The following is a 16,356-nucleotide window of genomic DNA, read 5'->3' as shown; positions in this document are numbered from 1 at the left end:
CCTAGATCAGGGGCCCAAAGGCTAAAAAGCACCTATAAGGAGGAGACCCAGGGCCCAAGAGAGCAAGTGGACTAGAGGGCCAACAGTCCCGCCTAGCGCGAGCCTTGTGCAAGGAAGCCCGAATGGACTATACATCATGCACCGTCAAGACACAAAAGCGCTTATCATTGACTACCTTCTCTCTCAGCTTCCCCTAGCTTGTTCCGCCAATACTCCCAGCGCATGCGTGTAGTATCCCACTGCCATCACCAAAGCTTCCAGGGCAGCTTTGGAGCACAAACGGCAAAGGACCCTGGAGCGAACTGTGCCAGCCAGCCCTTTTTTGAATCTAAGCGGGGTCTTTTCACTGGGGATTTTTAGTCCTATTTCTCCTGCACATGTCTGTCACCCAGCCTTTTCTTTTCTGTCCTCACCTCCTGAGTCTTCCTTGTTTTTGCTGTCCAATCAAGTGGTTCAGAAGGAAAAAAAAAAGTAGAGGACTTGTCTCGTCAACTGCCTTTTTCTGCCCTTTATTTTCCTTATTTCTTTGGCTCCTTGACGATGAAAAAACCCCGAATTAAGACTCCCATGCACTCTAGCCTGTCTCGGTCATGTCTTTGATTTGCCCTCTTGCAATTAGACTATATACACACACAGCTTTTGCAGGATTGTCCTTTTCATAATGCAAAAAAAAAGGTAGCCTGGATGAGAAATCTAACATCCACGCACTCTATACAAGATGGGGCCATTCGGGGATCGAACCCGAGACCTGACACATTCACGGTTATCCGCGGTGGACTGTAGAGCCCGAAGCATCAATCATACCACTAGACCAATGGCCCTCTCGTAATTGGATTCGGCGTTTGGCCTATTTTTATGTAGATATAAATATGAGTGCAAAATTTGTGCGCCGTTTGATGGAAGGCTCGTCCGAGGGCATCGGCTGCTCCTGTATAGAATAAGCTGCCGTATTGCTACAAAGTAACGGCAGGCAAACGCTAATTAATGCAATAGCAATAGCTATAGCAGTTACAAAGCTTGCCCTAAAGGATGACATCAACTAGCTGCTCTCGCCGTCGTATTACCTCGAAATAACAGTAGATAAATATCAAAAATGCAGCGAAATAGTACATAGGTATGGGTTTAGGTAACATCAAAGCATACAGTAGGCAGACGTGGCACCGCTTGATCTTAGTGATATCTGCCGACGTTAAACATGCCCAAGTTCAATGAGAATGGCGTGGTTTAATCTTAGAGATTCCAGAAAACGTAAAATATACTAGGTTCAAGCCCAACTAGAATATAGATGTTAAATTGTTTCTTCCCCTGGACTTTAAATAAATCCAAGTTCAAGCCCAGGTCTGAGAGCAAGTGGGCGCTAAAGAAGACAAACAAACAGACAGACAAACAAATCTAGACGCATGGACAATAAATGTCAAGCATAGGGGCTTAGGAGTTTAGTTCAAAGGCGTGAACCCTATGCATTCATGTCAACCAGCGCCTTTGTTCCAAGGTACCCATAATCACACATAAACCTCGACATCCTTCACAATCGAGGCTATTCTCTTGGATGGTTATTCGATTATTCGCTCAGACACGCAAGCTGCCCTCATGTTTAAGCACGCACTTGTGCACCTGATTCATTTGCAGTTTGATGTATCAAAATAGCCAGCTAAATGGAAAAGTTCATACGTGGGTCGGGGGGTGAAATATGCTGGTATAAAACACGGCTACACGTCATTTTCTGTACTTGTACTTATGGCATATCTGCGTACTTTTTACCTGAACCACGATGACCTTTGCTTCTCGAATACATTTTTTTTTCGATACAGCTATGCTTTACCTGTGCTACTTTATATAGTGCACTTTAAAGCACATCATATCATCCTCTACTACGCCACGCCCCTGAATATTTAATGTCCTGGGCTGGATTTTCCTTGCATATAGCCATCACCACTATCAAGTAGCCGGTACAACTCAGTTGCGTCCCGCATAGGTGGAACCTCAAGTACCGGATACAGAAAAGACCTCTCAATAATCTATTTGGCGGGGGTGCCTCAACAAGGTAAAAAAGAAGGTAACAGCGGCCACTATCAAGCGGGCAACTGCCTGGGGAATTGACATTAACCCTTGATGATTGTCTCTTTCATTCTGCCGCCTTCTTCCTTTTTCTTTCCACACTGAAAATATTTTTCTTCCCACAGCTTCACGCTTGCCTTTTATTTCTTGCCCCTAGGTTCATCGCCATCTTGATAATTCTTTGCCAGGAATTATCATCATCCTCTTTTCTTCTCCCAAGAAACAAGGCTATTCCGGTCGAATCCCTGCAGGCCTGCTTGGTGTGGCTTGGCTTACAGTGCTGCATCCTTTTGTTTCTCTCCTCTTCTTTTGACTCTAGCTTTTGTCTGTGCTCAGCCGGATTACCAGGGCTGCTCGAGGCGTCGACAACAGGACTCTTCTCCTCGTCCTTAGAGTTCAACTTCACTATAACGTGTTTGGCAAATCCTCGCTAGACCATCACTGGCAAAATTCCACATCGCCGACCATCCTGTGAATTTCCTAAAACTTGTCCCTCATAAGTTCAAGATCGTAACTAGTGTTGCTTGCGTCATTGTAAGTTTATTTTCCCTCCCTCATCCGGCAGAAAGCTGAGGTGGCTGTAATCAACTGTCGCTCTGCTCTTCTATTATCTTATCTGGCACACCTTTCCGGCTTCTTAATTCTTTGTTTGTTCCTTTCCCTCTGCTTGGCTATCTACTTTGTCCTGTCACTCTTCCTACTAGGCTTCTGTCTGTCGTAGGTGAAAAAGAGTGTATGATCTATTATCTGACCATGATATGACATACAGCAAATGGTAAGAGGGGCAGATAAAATCACTCTTGTGTATCACGTGATATTCAAAGCTATGTTAGCTACGCATCGTACAACTTTGCCAACACCCATGCTCCATCGCTGGAAACAGCTTGCTCGAAACTTTGACTAACCCTGGCTCGCCAAGTACTTTTTTGTGGTTTTGTTACAGCCTTGCCTAGTTCTTTCTTCCTGCTCATCCACTACACCTTCACAACACCACCCCTCATCGGCTGCGGCAAGTTTTTAAAATTTCTTCGCCTTGCATTTTTTTTTCACCACTCCTTTACCGACTTTGACTTCTTCGTACGAGTTTAAAAATCTATCGTCCCCTGCGATAAAACCTACAATACTGTGTAGCGAGGGAGTGCTTGACCTGCGTTTTGGCACATGAGTTGAACCTAACCAACATCAGTCAATCAAAATCATCTTTTCCACATCGTCTAGACCTGGATCGAAACTTAGACTCGCACTCAAGATCTGCTCGCACCCTGCCGAACTTTGCGTTTTCATTCACGCCTATTGATTAGACCCCTCCATTATTTCTTGATTTCCCGTCTACTTTCTTCTAACGCACTCAGCGGCGCTGCCGCCTGATAACCGTCATCATGGGAAAGATTACCCGTACTATGCAGCCCAAGCACCGGGCTGCTTTGGTGAGTAAATACATCTACGCATTTAATTTTTGGCTATTTCTACCCCGGAATACCATGCAAGTTTCATGACTAACGAGTTTACCCAATATCTAGACCCCATGGCTTAAGAACTTTGTTCAAGAAGCCGTCGACACCCCTCTACCTCTACTACCTAAGAAGCTCAACACATTCCCCACCGCTTGGCCTTTCCCTCGAGGCGATCTCTACCACTGGATTCCCCTTCTAAATCGATTTGACAATATTTTGGCCGCCTTTACGCAAGCCTACAAGCTCAACAACGGCCCCCAGATCGAGGAGTTTGCTTCTGAACTCCTATCCAATAAGCCCAAGGATCTTGAGTATGCCGATTCCGTTTCTTGGGACTCCGAACGCCTTGCTGCGGAGGGATATCTTCACGATGGAGATCGCCAGTTGATTGAAGCTGTTCTGCGTTTCACCACCATGCTACTCGACCGTTGTGGAAACCGGAGCATCTATGCCAGCAGCACCCATCTTAATGAACTTCTCCACACCACTTCGTTGACCATTCTATACGAGACTCTGCAGGTTGGCTCTAAATTAGCCCATCGTTATCAAGCGTCGGTTAAACGATTGGGGGGTTCCAACAACAGCCGCCAGATTAGTGCCCTTCTAGCTAATCATTACAACATTGACCTCAATCGAGTTCAACTTCTCACCCAGGCCTTCCCCAAGACACCACTGACCTTGACCGAAAATCCCGTCACCCCTTCAGCCAAGGGCAAAGAAAAGGCTCAGGCCCAAGTTCATGGCAATAATTCTCGAGCACATGGGTCAAAGTATGCCAATGACCTTGCATCTGTTATTGGCTCTGATAGCAAAGCTTGGGCTGGATGGGGAGATATCCGCATTCAGTACTACCCACAGAAACCTGTCGCTGATACGACTGAAAAGGGTATTGCCCCTCCACAACCTGAACGTGACAGCTTCTCGACGATGCCCCACACGCCAACTCCTCTCCGACGGAGCTCTACTATGGGTTCTTCGACTTCAACATCCAGACAATCTCGGTTGAATACCGAAGAAACATCTCAAGTCACCACACAAAGCACTAGTCTTTCTCATGACGAAGCTTCAACCAACTTGACATCTGGGCAAAAGACATTCCAACTTTCTGAGACTACCATTGAATGTAAATCTATTTGTGAGATTATGGCCAAGGCCCCTGGAGATATGCCTGAGTTCTCCAGGTACGAGCTATTTCATCGCTTACGAGTTGCAAAAGCCCTCCTCGGTGACAGCAAGAGCCGACAGGGCATTCTTGCCATCAGAATGCTTGCCATCCTAAACCTGGCTTTCATTCACCCAGAACAGACATTTGTGGACAAGGTGCTGCGATATGATATCGACGAAATACCCAAGTATCAGCTTGTGTATCAACTGGCTGAGTTGATACATCCTACCATCAACACTGGCCTCCAAGTGCCTTTGCGGATTCAAACTATAGCGCTAGCACTGTTGGAGAACATCAGTATGTTTGAAACCCGCTTTAGTACTGTGTTCTCCGCCCTAAATGCCAACGTCAACCATGGCGTACTGCTCTATGTTTTCCGCAAAGCGGTAGCTGGCATCAAGCAAGACAAGTCCCTAGCGACTAAAACCATGGAATTAAAATGGTCTGAGCAAGATGATTGGCGTCGTGCGCTTTTCTCATTAACTCTTCACATGTCCATGAACACTCGTGTGGGCCAGGAAATGGCAGCTGCTGGTCTTGTTGAATCCCTGGTTGAAACCCTAAGTTTTGCTTCTCCTGTCGCAAAACGACTACACGGAACATTTGTCCAATTTCTTGATAGTTTGGTTTTGAACTATCAGCCAGCTTTTGACTCATTTTTTGCTATGAATGGTTTGGATGCGATTTCCAAGTTGGTGGTTGATACCACTGCCGAAGCACTTACTGGCATTGCTACTAATGGCACTGATGTTGATATGAAGTCAGAGATTGTAGACTACAACATTCCCTACTGGCAACAATCCAACTTGAGATGGGCTCTGAAGTTTATTCATCACGTCATGTCTAATTGGTACAACAACAGTGGAAACGCTGACCGACTTCTTCGGAATTTGGCCGACAAGTCTGATCTTCTTCATACTCTGCGAACCATTATGGAGAATGTGGTAAGCTTTGGCTCTGCCGTATGGACACACTCGGTTACGATTTTGAGCGACTTCATCAACAACGATCCAACTAGCTTTGCTGCCATCTCGGAGTCTGGGATGATTCGCAGTTTTCTCGAATCCGTGAGCAGCAACTCCGTGCCAGAAATTCAGCAAGCCACAGAAGAAGAACGTGAAGATGGTGAAGGCCCAGATCAACAGCTAGAAATTGAACAAGACACCAGACAACATCCTCCCCCGCCAGAGGTTCTCTCGATGCCCCGAGGCCGTCAGTTAGCCAAGGGTATATTTCCGGCCGCTGAAGCAATCCGCTCTATACCCAATGCCATCAATAGCATTTCACTGAATCGGTCTGGCCTCAGAATGGTTGCAGCGTCGCGTGTAATTGAGACGTTCATGGAAGTCTTTGAAAGCTCGCCCCATTTGAATTGCATGGCTAATGATCGTAATCTTTCGATGGATCTTGGCCGTAGTTTCGACGAACTTTCTCGTCATCATCCTCGCTTGAAGCAACATATCACAAATGCTGTTATCGACATGGTTGCGCGCGTTCGTGAGATGGGCTACAACTCTCAGTCAATTGAGGATTGGGGCACTCACATTTATGTTCTCGATTCAAACGGTAATCGAGTTCATTGTGACAAAAATCTACCCGAGAATCTTCGCAAGGCCGATGCTCAGCCAGGAACGACCATCCCTGACAATCCAGAAGAAAAAAAGTCATTCGAGTTCACTACCTGTGTACAAGAAGTTAGCACCTTTCTCGAAGTATTCTTGTCAAACGATCAGCTAGGGAAGGATTTTGGCCAAGCAGGTGGTATGGGTATCCTTTTGGATATCATCGAGGCGCCTAGTCTCAACTCTGCAGCTTTGAATCCTGACAGTCCGTTGAACACCATGTTTAGTGTTATTGCACGGATTGCTGAACGGACACCAACTATTTATATGCCACAGCTTTGTACACGTACACTTAGTGCTATGGCATTGACAAACGAGCTTATACGACCGGGCGACAATAGTGGGAAGTTCTTTACCAACTTCATCAATGAGAATCTGATGTTGACAGCCGACAACTTTGAAAAGTTGGATGATGAGTCCAAGAGAATTCTCACTCATGGTGAAGAGGCTACTCGGGCTCTTATGAAAACCCAGATGCTTCTCCTTACTCTTTGCTACACTTTCCCTGTCGTGAGCCGTGGCCAGGTTCCTTCAAGATCCCACAACGTCAACATCTATGATTACCATTACAAGTTGATACAGGACTGCGGGCGGCTGATCTGGATGTGTCTGAAAGAATCGTGCGCTCTTAATCACTGTGTACCCTTAAAATGGCAGCCTCTGTTCCTTAGCAACATCGATATCAAGACTATTTTGTCTACAGCTGCTACGGGCGAGCCCCATGTTCTCAGTCCTCTCTTGGCTGAAACGCCCGAATACAATGTGATTGACGTGCTGGGCTCTCTTGATGACGATACTACTGACTTGGCAACTTTGACTGCTGACGAGATAACGGAACTCAAGAAAGATACCCGGTACCTCAACTACCAAGTGCTCAAGTTTCTTCTTGATACTGCACCTGCCGCTCTCCCCTCCTTGTTTGCAGCATATGGCAGGACTCTGTTCTCTGCACACAATGCGTCTCGCCGTGAATACGTGAAAAGCCAGCACCTTGAGATTGCTGCCGCTCTTGGCGCTGTGTTGATTAATCCGTTAGAAGATTTGAGCTCGTCAACTGAGGAGTCGAGCTTGGTTCCTTTGATCCGGATGATGCAAGTTTTCGAAGACTCGACCTACGATGGTATGTATTCCTTGTGGGCTTTTTGCTGTATTTATCTACAACAAGATGAATTTATGATTGCTAACATTTCTGTACTAGGGCTGCCAGATATGGGACATGCTCGGATAATACTTCCCATATTCTTTGCCTTGCAAAAGAACAAAATCTTTGCGCTATTGAATAAGTTGATTGGCCGGTTCTCACAAGAAATTCAAGCCTCTGAAGACCCTAAGCTTGGGAAAAATCCTGGTAAAATCTCAGTGTACGGGCTACGGAAGATCCTGGAGTTCTACTTCTTGCTTGTCAACATGAAGACTTCTGATGCTACTAATGGAAGTTTTCTCTTGAGAAAGTTTAAAATTCCAGAACCCATAGTTATGCAAGTCCTTACTACCGAGATCCGTGCTGCAATTGGGCCTACTATTTTTGAGCTGTGGAAGTCGGATGCTATGGGTAGGCTCCCTAGATCTTTGGTTGCTCATATCATTTCTATTCTGCGCATTGTTTCCTCTAAGGAGGAGGATTGCCCTCCGAGTTCTAAGCTTACGAAGCCTATTTTCGAACTATTCTTCGGCTGGTCCTTTGAGCCGTTCCGTTTCGACTCATCTGTAATCTTCCAAACTATCCAGTCCCTGTCTAGTCTTGAATCTCCAGAGACACACGAGGCTTTGAGTATTGAGGCTGCATTCCGTTGCGACAATACGCTTCCCCAGTGTGTTGATTATTGCCGTGCTCATATTGGTGGTCGTGCTGGACCTCGCAATCCATTGCCCCAGGGAATAACATGCGAATACGTCCACTCTGCCCAAGGCGGTGAGCCTATGAGTGTTGAGAGAGATAGCCATGCCAATATTGATTATGGTGATGATGAGGATGACCACTCCGATAGCAGTTCCGATACTACCGATGATCAGGATGATCGTTCTCAAAACAGTGACGCTAATATGGAAAGCATCCCCGAAAATCAGAACAATGAAAACTCCAGCTCTAGCACTATACCGGCTGTTGAGAACAGGAAGCTTATCTTTGAACTCCGCTCTGAGATGATGGATTCAATGATTGACCGCTCCCTTGAAATCTTGTCTGCGCAGCCGGATTCTGCTCTTGAAATTTCGGAACTTATCCTTTCAACTCTAGATCAAGAATCTGAGGAAGATACTGAGAAGACTGCTGGGTCGATAATAATATATGCTTTATCGTCTTTGAGTGACAAGGGTGCGACCGACGGACCGACCATTTCAGCATATGCTCACCTCCTGGCCCTTCTTCTCCAAAACCCAAGTTTCTTCACCTCTAATTTCACCACGCTCAAAGAGACTCTAGAGAGTTACCTTGAATTTTTGGAGCCTATTGAAGGAATGACTTGCGATGAGTTGTCTTCTTGGGTTCCATATATTCTTTTGATTTTGGAGATTTTCCTGAGCCACGATGAGCAGCCTCAAGAATCACGATGGCCTATGGGTAGCGAGGATAACCCTCTTTCTGGGAATGGCGTGCTCGTGGCCTCTAAGCCCATTTTTACATCAGACCATCGCAGTCGGTTATTGACACGCATTCTTGATATGCTCCCTCGCATTGGAAAGCAAGAGGCTTTGGCAACAGCTGTCCTTCGAATTCTTCTAATTCTCACTCGTGAACGGAAGTTTGCTACAGTTGTTGGTGAACGTAAGAACCTCCAACGCTTGTTCGTCATGGTAAAGCAGCTTGTTAGCAATGGTGCTGATCGTTTCCGCCGATCCAAGATCAATAAATGGGTCATGATTATTCTGCGCCACATTATTGAGGATGACGAAACAGTCAAGCAGATTATGCGTTACGAGATCAAGAGTTATTTCGAGAACCCCTCACGTAACCCGCGCTCTTTGGACATCCCGACTTACCTCAAGTCTTTATCTAGTCTGGCACTCAGGTCACCTGCGCTTTTTGTTGAAGTGAGTAACGAGATGCTAAAGTTTGTGCATTGGACAAGCTCTAGTGCTGAGAATGGCCGTGGCTTGACTATCGGTCTGAAGAACACTGCCAAAAACGAAGCTCCTGCATCTTCAGCGAGCCAAGATATGCCTGGGGCTGGATCTGAAGTTAAGGGTGACGCTGAAGCTCATACCCAGGCAGAGAACGTGAAAGTCTCGACTGAAGGTGGTGACGATATCGATATGACCGATACTCATGGGCAGAAGTCTCAAGACAAGAAAATCCCCGTGCTGGAAAACCCTGATGGCGTGGTCCATTTCCTCCTTTGTGAACTTGTCAACTACCGTGAGGTTGAGGACAAGGAGGTTTTGCCTACTTCGGAAGAAAAGCCCCATGTTGCGTCTGCAACTCCTGTGCAGGAGGAGTCTTCTCAGCCGATCAGCTCTGTATCGGATGCCAGCACGCTTCTGTTCACTACTCCCGATGAAAAGAAGGACTCTGCTGCTCCAAGCCTTTCTGGGAAGTCTAGCTTTAAAGCTGAAGAGCATCCAATATTTGTGTACCGCTGCTTCATCCTTAGCGCACTCACTGAGCTTCTGCAAAGCTACAATCGCACGAAGATGGAGTTTATTAACTTCAAGCGCTCTGCTCCAGTCCAGAATAACACGCCTGTACGTCCCCGCTCGAGTGTGCTTAATTACCTGATTTCAGATCTTCTTTGCCAGGGAAATTCCAACGGGGCGGTCGAGACGATAGCTGCCAAGAAAAAGCTCGCTACCGCTAGTCATGTTCAACGCCTTCTAGTAGCTCTTACCTACCAGGCGAATGAGAAGAAATACTTGGCTGCCCAAAGCAGTAAGTTTGAGTATGACGACGATGAAGATCTACTATTTGTGCGCACTTTTGTTCTCGATACAATTCTCAAAGCATATGAGCGTGTTACAGTCCCCGAGGAGCTCCCTGAGACCCGATACCTTCGCATGCAAAGTTTGTCGGAATTGATGTACCAGATGATTGGTGACAAGGAACATGAGTCTTCTCTCCATGTTGATGTTCCCACACAGCTCAAGCTTAACTATATGCAAATCCGCCGCATGATGTTTGAGAAGGGCTACATTGAGAGGCTGACTGCTTCAATCGCTGACATTGACCTCAATTATCCTGGAGTCAAGCGTTCCCTCAAGTACATTCTCCGTGTGCTTCGCGCTTTGACCGACACGGCCAAGGAACTCAGCCTGTCAAATCTCATTGCCACTGGGTCCCTTCCTGACTACGAGGATGATATGCAATCTACATCTTCACTGTCTGATGCCGAGAACAATCGCGAAGAGACTCCTGATTTGTACCGCAACACTGCTCTTGGTATTTCCGAAATTCGTGACGAAGATGACGAATATGACGACGAACATGGTAAGCATCTCTAGTAAAGACGGTATAATTATTACTGTGTAATGTTTTATCAAATACTAACCATGTTTATCAATATACATAGCCGATGGAGATGAGGAAATGTACGACGACGAGTACGACGAGGAAATGGAATACGACGAAGAGGAAATGTCGGGAGAAGACGAAGACAACGTTAGTGATGATGATGAAGAAGAGCTTGAAGAGATGGAAGGTATGAGCGATATGGGCTCTATCGAAGGGCTTCCTGGCCACCCCGTTCTGACGGTTGTTGATGAAGACGACGACATGGATGACGATGACGATGACATGGATGACGACATGGACGATGACATGGACGACGATGAGATCGACTCGGAAGATATTGAAGAACATGATGTTCATCAGGAGATTCTCGACGAAGATGGCAACATTATCGATGATGATGGTGATTCTGCCTGGGAAAGTGAAGGCCAGCACCATAATGATGACGATCTGGACGAGCATCACTTTGAAGCCGAAGTGGAAGAAGCAGATGATCAAGAACACGACCATGATCGCAACCATGACCACCACCATGCAGATCAGGATCACCCCCACCACCACGGCCGCCGGCCTATAATGGTTCCTGATGCGGACATCTTCGATAACCTGGCCCGTGCTGTCATGGGCCAAGATGGTGAAGATTATGGAGATCATATGGATGAAATGGATGAGCACTATGGCGACATGGAGGGTGATGAAGAAGATGACATTGATGACGATGACGAGTATGTCTTCGAAGAGCACTTCTCCTACGATGCCCCGGCACCGGCTGGCTCGCTTATGGGATGGGACTCTGTCGTTCCTGAAGGTGGCCCTAGTACATCTCGCCCACGTTTCCGCGTCAACAATCGTGTGCCATCTAGTGCCCCGCGCTGGTCTGGCCGTGGTGAAATACCGGATCCTCGCCACTTCGTGCACCATGCCAATCGTTCCCATATCACTCGTGTTGTCTCTGCCGAAGAAGGCATGAACCCTCTTTTACGCCCCAGACATACTGTTCATTCTTCTATTGGTCGTAATGGAGGTATGGACGATAATCTTCTCTCAATCGCTCTTCCTTCGGTCATGCTTGGCATGGGTACGCGTGTTCATGGCCACCTCAATGGCCCTGGGTCTTTGGCAATGCTGCAGGAGTTGATTTCCACCATGCCTGAGATGCATCGCAACCAGCCTTTGCAAGTGCAACTCGGTCCTAATGCGATGCAAGAGTTGTATGCGACACAGGGACATTTGCCTCATGGTACTGAATGGCGTCGTGAGGGAAGCTCATCGGCCCTTGATCCTTCTAGCTCTGTTATCTTTGATATTAACAGAAGCCGTGAGCGCTACCAGGAAGAGGCTTCGCTAATATTTGCGCCCCAAGTTCATGATCGTGCTTTGAAGCTCGCCTCTGCTATCAACGCAGCACTTACTCCAGCCGCTATTGAAGAAGATAAGCGCATGCGTGAAGAGCAGGCGGCTAAGCAAGCAGCTAAACAGGCAGCTCTTGAGGATGCCCTTCGTAAGGAACGCGAGGAGCGTCAGCTTCGTGAGGCTGAAGAACGTGCCGAACGTGCCCGAAAAGAGGAAGAAGAACGTATTGAGCGCGAACGCAAGGAAGAAGAAGAGCGTGCGGAAAGGGAGCGTAAGGAAAGAGAGGAGCAGGAAAGGATTGAACGCGAAGGTGGGGAAGCTTCTACATCTGCTGCTGGCAATGGCAATGGCAATGATGACCAAGTGCAACTCGAGAGTTCATCCCAAGTAATGGAGGGTATTGAAGCTCAGCAAGCTACCCCCAATGTTTCTCAAGGTGAATCGAGCACTCAACCTCGCGTCCTTACCATGATTCGTGGTGAGGAGGTTGATGTTACTGAGCTTGGTATTGACCCAGACTACCTTGCTGCCCTTCCAGAGGAGTTTCGAGCCGAGGTTATTGCCCAGACAGTGTCTACCAGGCGCTCCGAAGCCCGTCAGCAATCTCAAGGCACCCAGAACGAAGAGTTTCAGGAATTTTTGGATGCTCTTCCTGACGAGCTTCGAGATGAGATCATCCACCATGAACGCCAAGAGCAACGCCGGCGCAACCGCGATGAGCAAAGACGCGTAAGCCATCCTGCACCAGGCCCTGCAGGCAGTAATATTTCCTCTCTATCCGAGGGGCTGCTAGCTGTCCATGTGGATGAAGATGAAATGGATGCTGCTAGTATTCTTCTCACCTTCCCTCCAGAGCTTCGTGAGCAGGTTCTTTTGGACCAGCCGCAAGAAATAATCAACCAGCTCCCCCCGTCATTGATGGCACAGGCCCGCAATCTCCTTCAGGCCCAGATCCAGGCCCAGACAAGCGCCGCTGGCCAGAACTCTGGTGGTAATACCTCTGCTACAGGCCAAAGTGCCCCTGATGCCGGGTCTGCTGTTTCAAACTCCCGCCAAGCTAATGGACCCATTCCAGGACTATTTGGCCTATTCTCATCCCGAAACTCGTCAGGCTTCCCTAACGTACCCAACAATGAAGCCTCCCAACGCCCAGCTCGTCGTACTGGTGTAGTGCAGATGCTGGATAAGGCTGGTGTGGCTACTCTGCTGAGGCTCATGTTCATTGCGCAACAAGGCTCGATCCGTATTTTACTGTTCCACGTGCTATGTGATGTTTGCGAAAATCGGCAAAACCGCATCGAGATTATCAGCACTATTTTGCAGATTCTTCAGGATGGTAGTACGGATATGGATGCTGTTGAGCGCAGCTTCAGCCAACTTTCTCTCAAAGCCAGACGCCCCCGTGACTTGCCTATGCCTATTGATCCGCTGAAGACGCCACAAAGCGCTGCCAAGCGTACCGACACTCTGTCGACGGCTCTTGTTGCAACATCAAGCGGTCCTACGCCGGCAACTACTGCATCTACGCACTCGGACATTTCGCCTCTTCTCATCGTGCAGCACTGCCTCGATCTCCTCACCATGCTTTCAAATAGGAATGTGCATATTGCCCATTTCTTCTTGACTGAGCATGATGTCTCGCTCCCCATGCTAAAACGGGCTGGTAGTGCTTTGGGCCCTTCTTCAGCTCGCAGTAGAAGCAAGACACGTGCGTCCAAAGATCAAAAAGCACAGCGATTTGCCATTAATTCACTGCTTAGTCTGTTGGATCGGGATCTTGTTATGGAAAGCTCTGTGGTCATGAATTTGTTGGCTGAACTTATTTACCGTTCAACCGCACCTTTGCTAAGCATGGACCGCCGCCTTCGTGAAGCTCAAGCACAGCAACGCAAAGAGGCAGAAGAGAAACAAAAGCATATGACAGATGCAGATGCTGGTGCTTCTAGTGCTGCTGATGCCGCCAGACCTTCGTCTTCTGCCGTTGCTGCCGCCCCCGAAGTTTCCGATACTAATGTTGCCAGCAACAACGAAACCCATGAATCGCTCCAAAGAACCATCAAGCCTATCCAGATGCCCGTGATTCCCAGCTACAATCTTACTCTTGTAGTTAAGATTTTTGTAGCTCGTGAATGCAGCTCCAGAACCTTCCTGAACACCATTTCCGCCATCAAAAATTTGCTGGTTATCCCTGGGGCCAAGTCTGTCTTTGGACAAGAGCTTGTGCGCCAGGCTCACATATTGGCCAATAATATTTCTGATGATCTTAGCGATCTTTTGCCATGCATTCAGCAGGCATCTTCAGGCACGGAAATTCAAGGCATTGCCTTGGCCAAGTTCTCTCCTGGAACCTCGGAACAAAACAAGCTGCTTCGTGTTCTTACAGCACTAGACCACCTTTTTGATGTGCGTAAGAAGCCCTCGAGCGAGACTAGAACCGATGGTTCGGCTTCTAGCAAGGATGATGATACCGATAAGAATGACTTGGTTCTTTCGCTGTACCATGACTCAGGTCTTTCGACTATGTGGGATAAGCTTAGTGCCTGCCTACAAGTGATTCGTGAACGCGAAAACATGATCAATGTGGCTACAATTCTTCTTCCGTTGATTGAGTCACTAATGGTTGTGTGCAAGAATACTACTTATGTCACGGACCACGATAGCACCACTGCAGCTGCCTCTGGTACTACGCCCAAGGACGAAACTTCGGCATCTCCTAGAGACACCGCCGGGAAAGAAGTCGTCGTTTCAAGCCCCGAGGCTACCATATCGGAATCAGCCCCTGCGTCGACTGACCCTACTTCTGAACTCACCCCTCAGCAGCGTCTATCAAGCCTGTTCTTTACTTTTACTGGTGAGCATCGGCGTATTCTCAACGAACTAGTCCGCAACAATCCCAAGCTCATGTCAGCCAACTTCTCCTTGCTGGTCAAGAATCCTACAGTCCTGGAGTTTGACAACAAGCGCAATTACTTCACCCGCTCCGTTCATTCCCGCAACCAACAGCAGTCTCGCATGTCGTATCAATCATTACAACTCTCGGTGCGACGTGACATGGTATTCCATGACTCGTACCGCTCGCTCTACTTCAAGAGCGGAAATGAAATGAAGTACGGAAAGCTTAACATCCGTTTCCATGGCGAAGAAGGCGTTGATGCTGGTGGTGTTACGCGTGAATGGTTCCAAGTTTTGTCGCGACAAATGTTTGATGCCAACTATGCTCTGTTTACCCCAGTCTCTTCTGACCGCACTACATTCCACCCAAACAAACTCAGCGCTGTCAACGATCAGCATCTAACCTACTTCAAGTTCGTTGGTCGCATTATTGGGAAAGCCTTGTATGAGGGCCGTCTACTAGACTGCCACTTCAGCCGTGCTGTATACAAGCGTATTCTTGGAAAGTCAGTCTCGGTCAAGGACATGGAGTCGTTTGATCCCGACTACTACAAGTCGCTGCTATGGATGCTAGACAACGATATTACCGATATCATCGTTGAGACCTTCTCTGTTGAGGATGAGGAGTTTGGTGCCACGACCATTGTCGATCTTATCCCCGACGGTCGCAACATTGCCGTGACCGAGGAGAACAAAAAGGAATACGTGCGTCTCGTGGTTGAGCACAAGTTACTGTCGTCAGTTAAGGAGCAAATGGAGAATTTCCTCAAGGGCTTCCACGATATCATCCCCGCCGAGCTGATTTCGATCTTCAATGAACAAGAGCTGGAGCTACTCATTTCTGGCTTGCCTGATGTCGACATTGACGACTGGAAGACCCACACTGAGTACCACAACTACACGGCCGCATCGCCTCAGATTCAATGGTTCTGGCGTGCACTGCGCTCGTTTGACAAAGAGGAGCGTGCCAAAATGCTGCAATTCGTCACTGGCACATCTAAAGTTCCGCTCAACGGCTTCAAGGAACTCGAAGGGATGAATGGTGTCAGCCGGTTCAATATTCATCGTGACTATGGCAACAAGGACCGACTCCCCAGTTCCCACACCTGCTTCAACCGTAAGTTACATTTTCTCTATGCTTACCTCCACGTCTGCTGCCTGCCATTTATTGGTATTTTTCTATTTCGGACTGCGTATACTAACATGTTTTCTCTCCTCAGAACTCGATCTCCCCGAATATGAGAGCTACGAGGTCCTTCGCAAACAACTAATCAAGGCCATCACTGCTGGAAATGACTACTTTGGGTTTGCTTAAATCGAAAATAAATGTAGCAGTCAGGAAAACGAAATTTGCTGCATTTCTTGTTTTTT

The 16,356-nt window shown here is 47.6% G+C and overlaps 1 protein-coding gene across 1 annotated transcript; it reads left to right on the top strand.

The window, feature by feature from the left end:
- Positions 1-3,437: 3,437 nt before the first annotated feature.
- Positions 3,438-16,300, top strand: HOO65_050114 (E3 ubiquitin-protein ligase HUWE1; the record flags this gene model as incomplete). The annotated part of the gene is made up of 5 exons (XM_071003066.1): positions 3,438-3,485; positions 3,579-7,419; positions 7,498-10,719; positions 10,802-16,102; positions 16,206-16,300. 5 exons carry the CDS (start codon positions 3,438-3,440, stop codon positions 16,298-16,300), a joined length of 12,507 nt encoding a protein of 4,168 aa, XP_070858173.1.
- Between the last annotated feature and the right edge of the window lie 56 nt (positions 16,301-16,356).

Source organism: Ceratocystis lukuohia, assembly GCF_044167205.1.
Source record: "Ceratocystis lukuohia strain C4212 chromosome Unknown Supercontig5_pilon, whole genome shotgun sequence".
In the NCBI taxonomy this organism is placed as follows: domain Eukaryota; kingdom Fungi; phylum Ascomycota; class Sordariomycetes; order Microascales; family Ceratocystidaceae; genus Ceratocystis; species Ceratocystis lukuohia.
The sequence above is the reverse complement of the archived record's forward strand: the minus strand, read 5'-3'. Positions and strand labels throughout refer to the sequence as shown.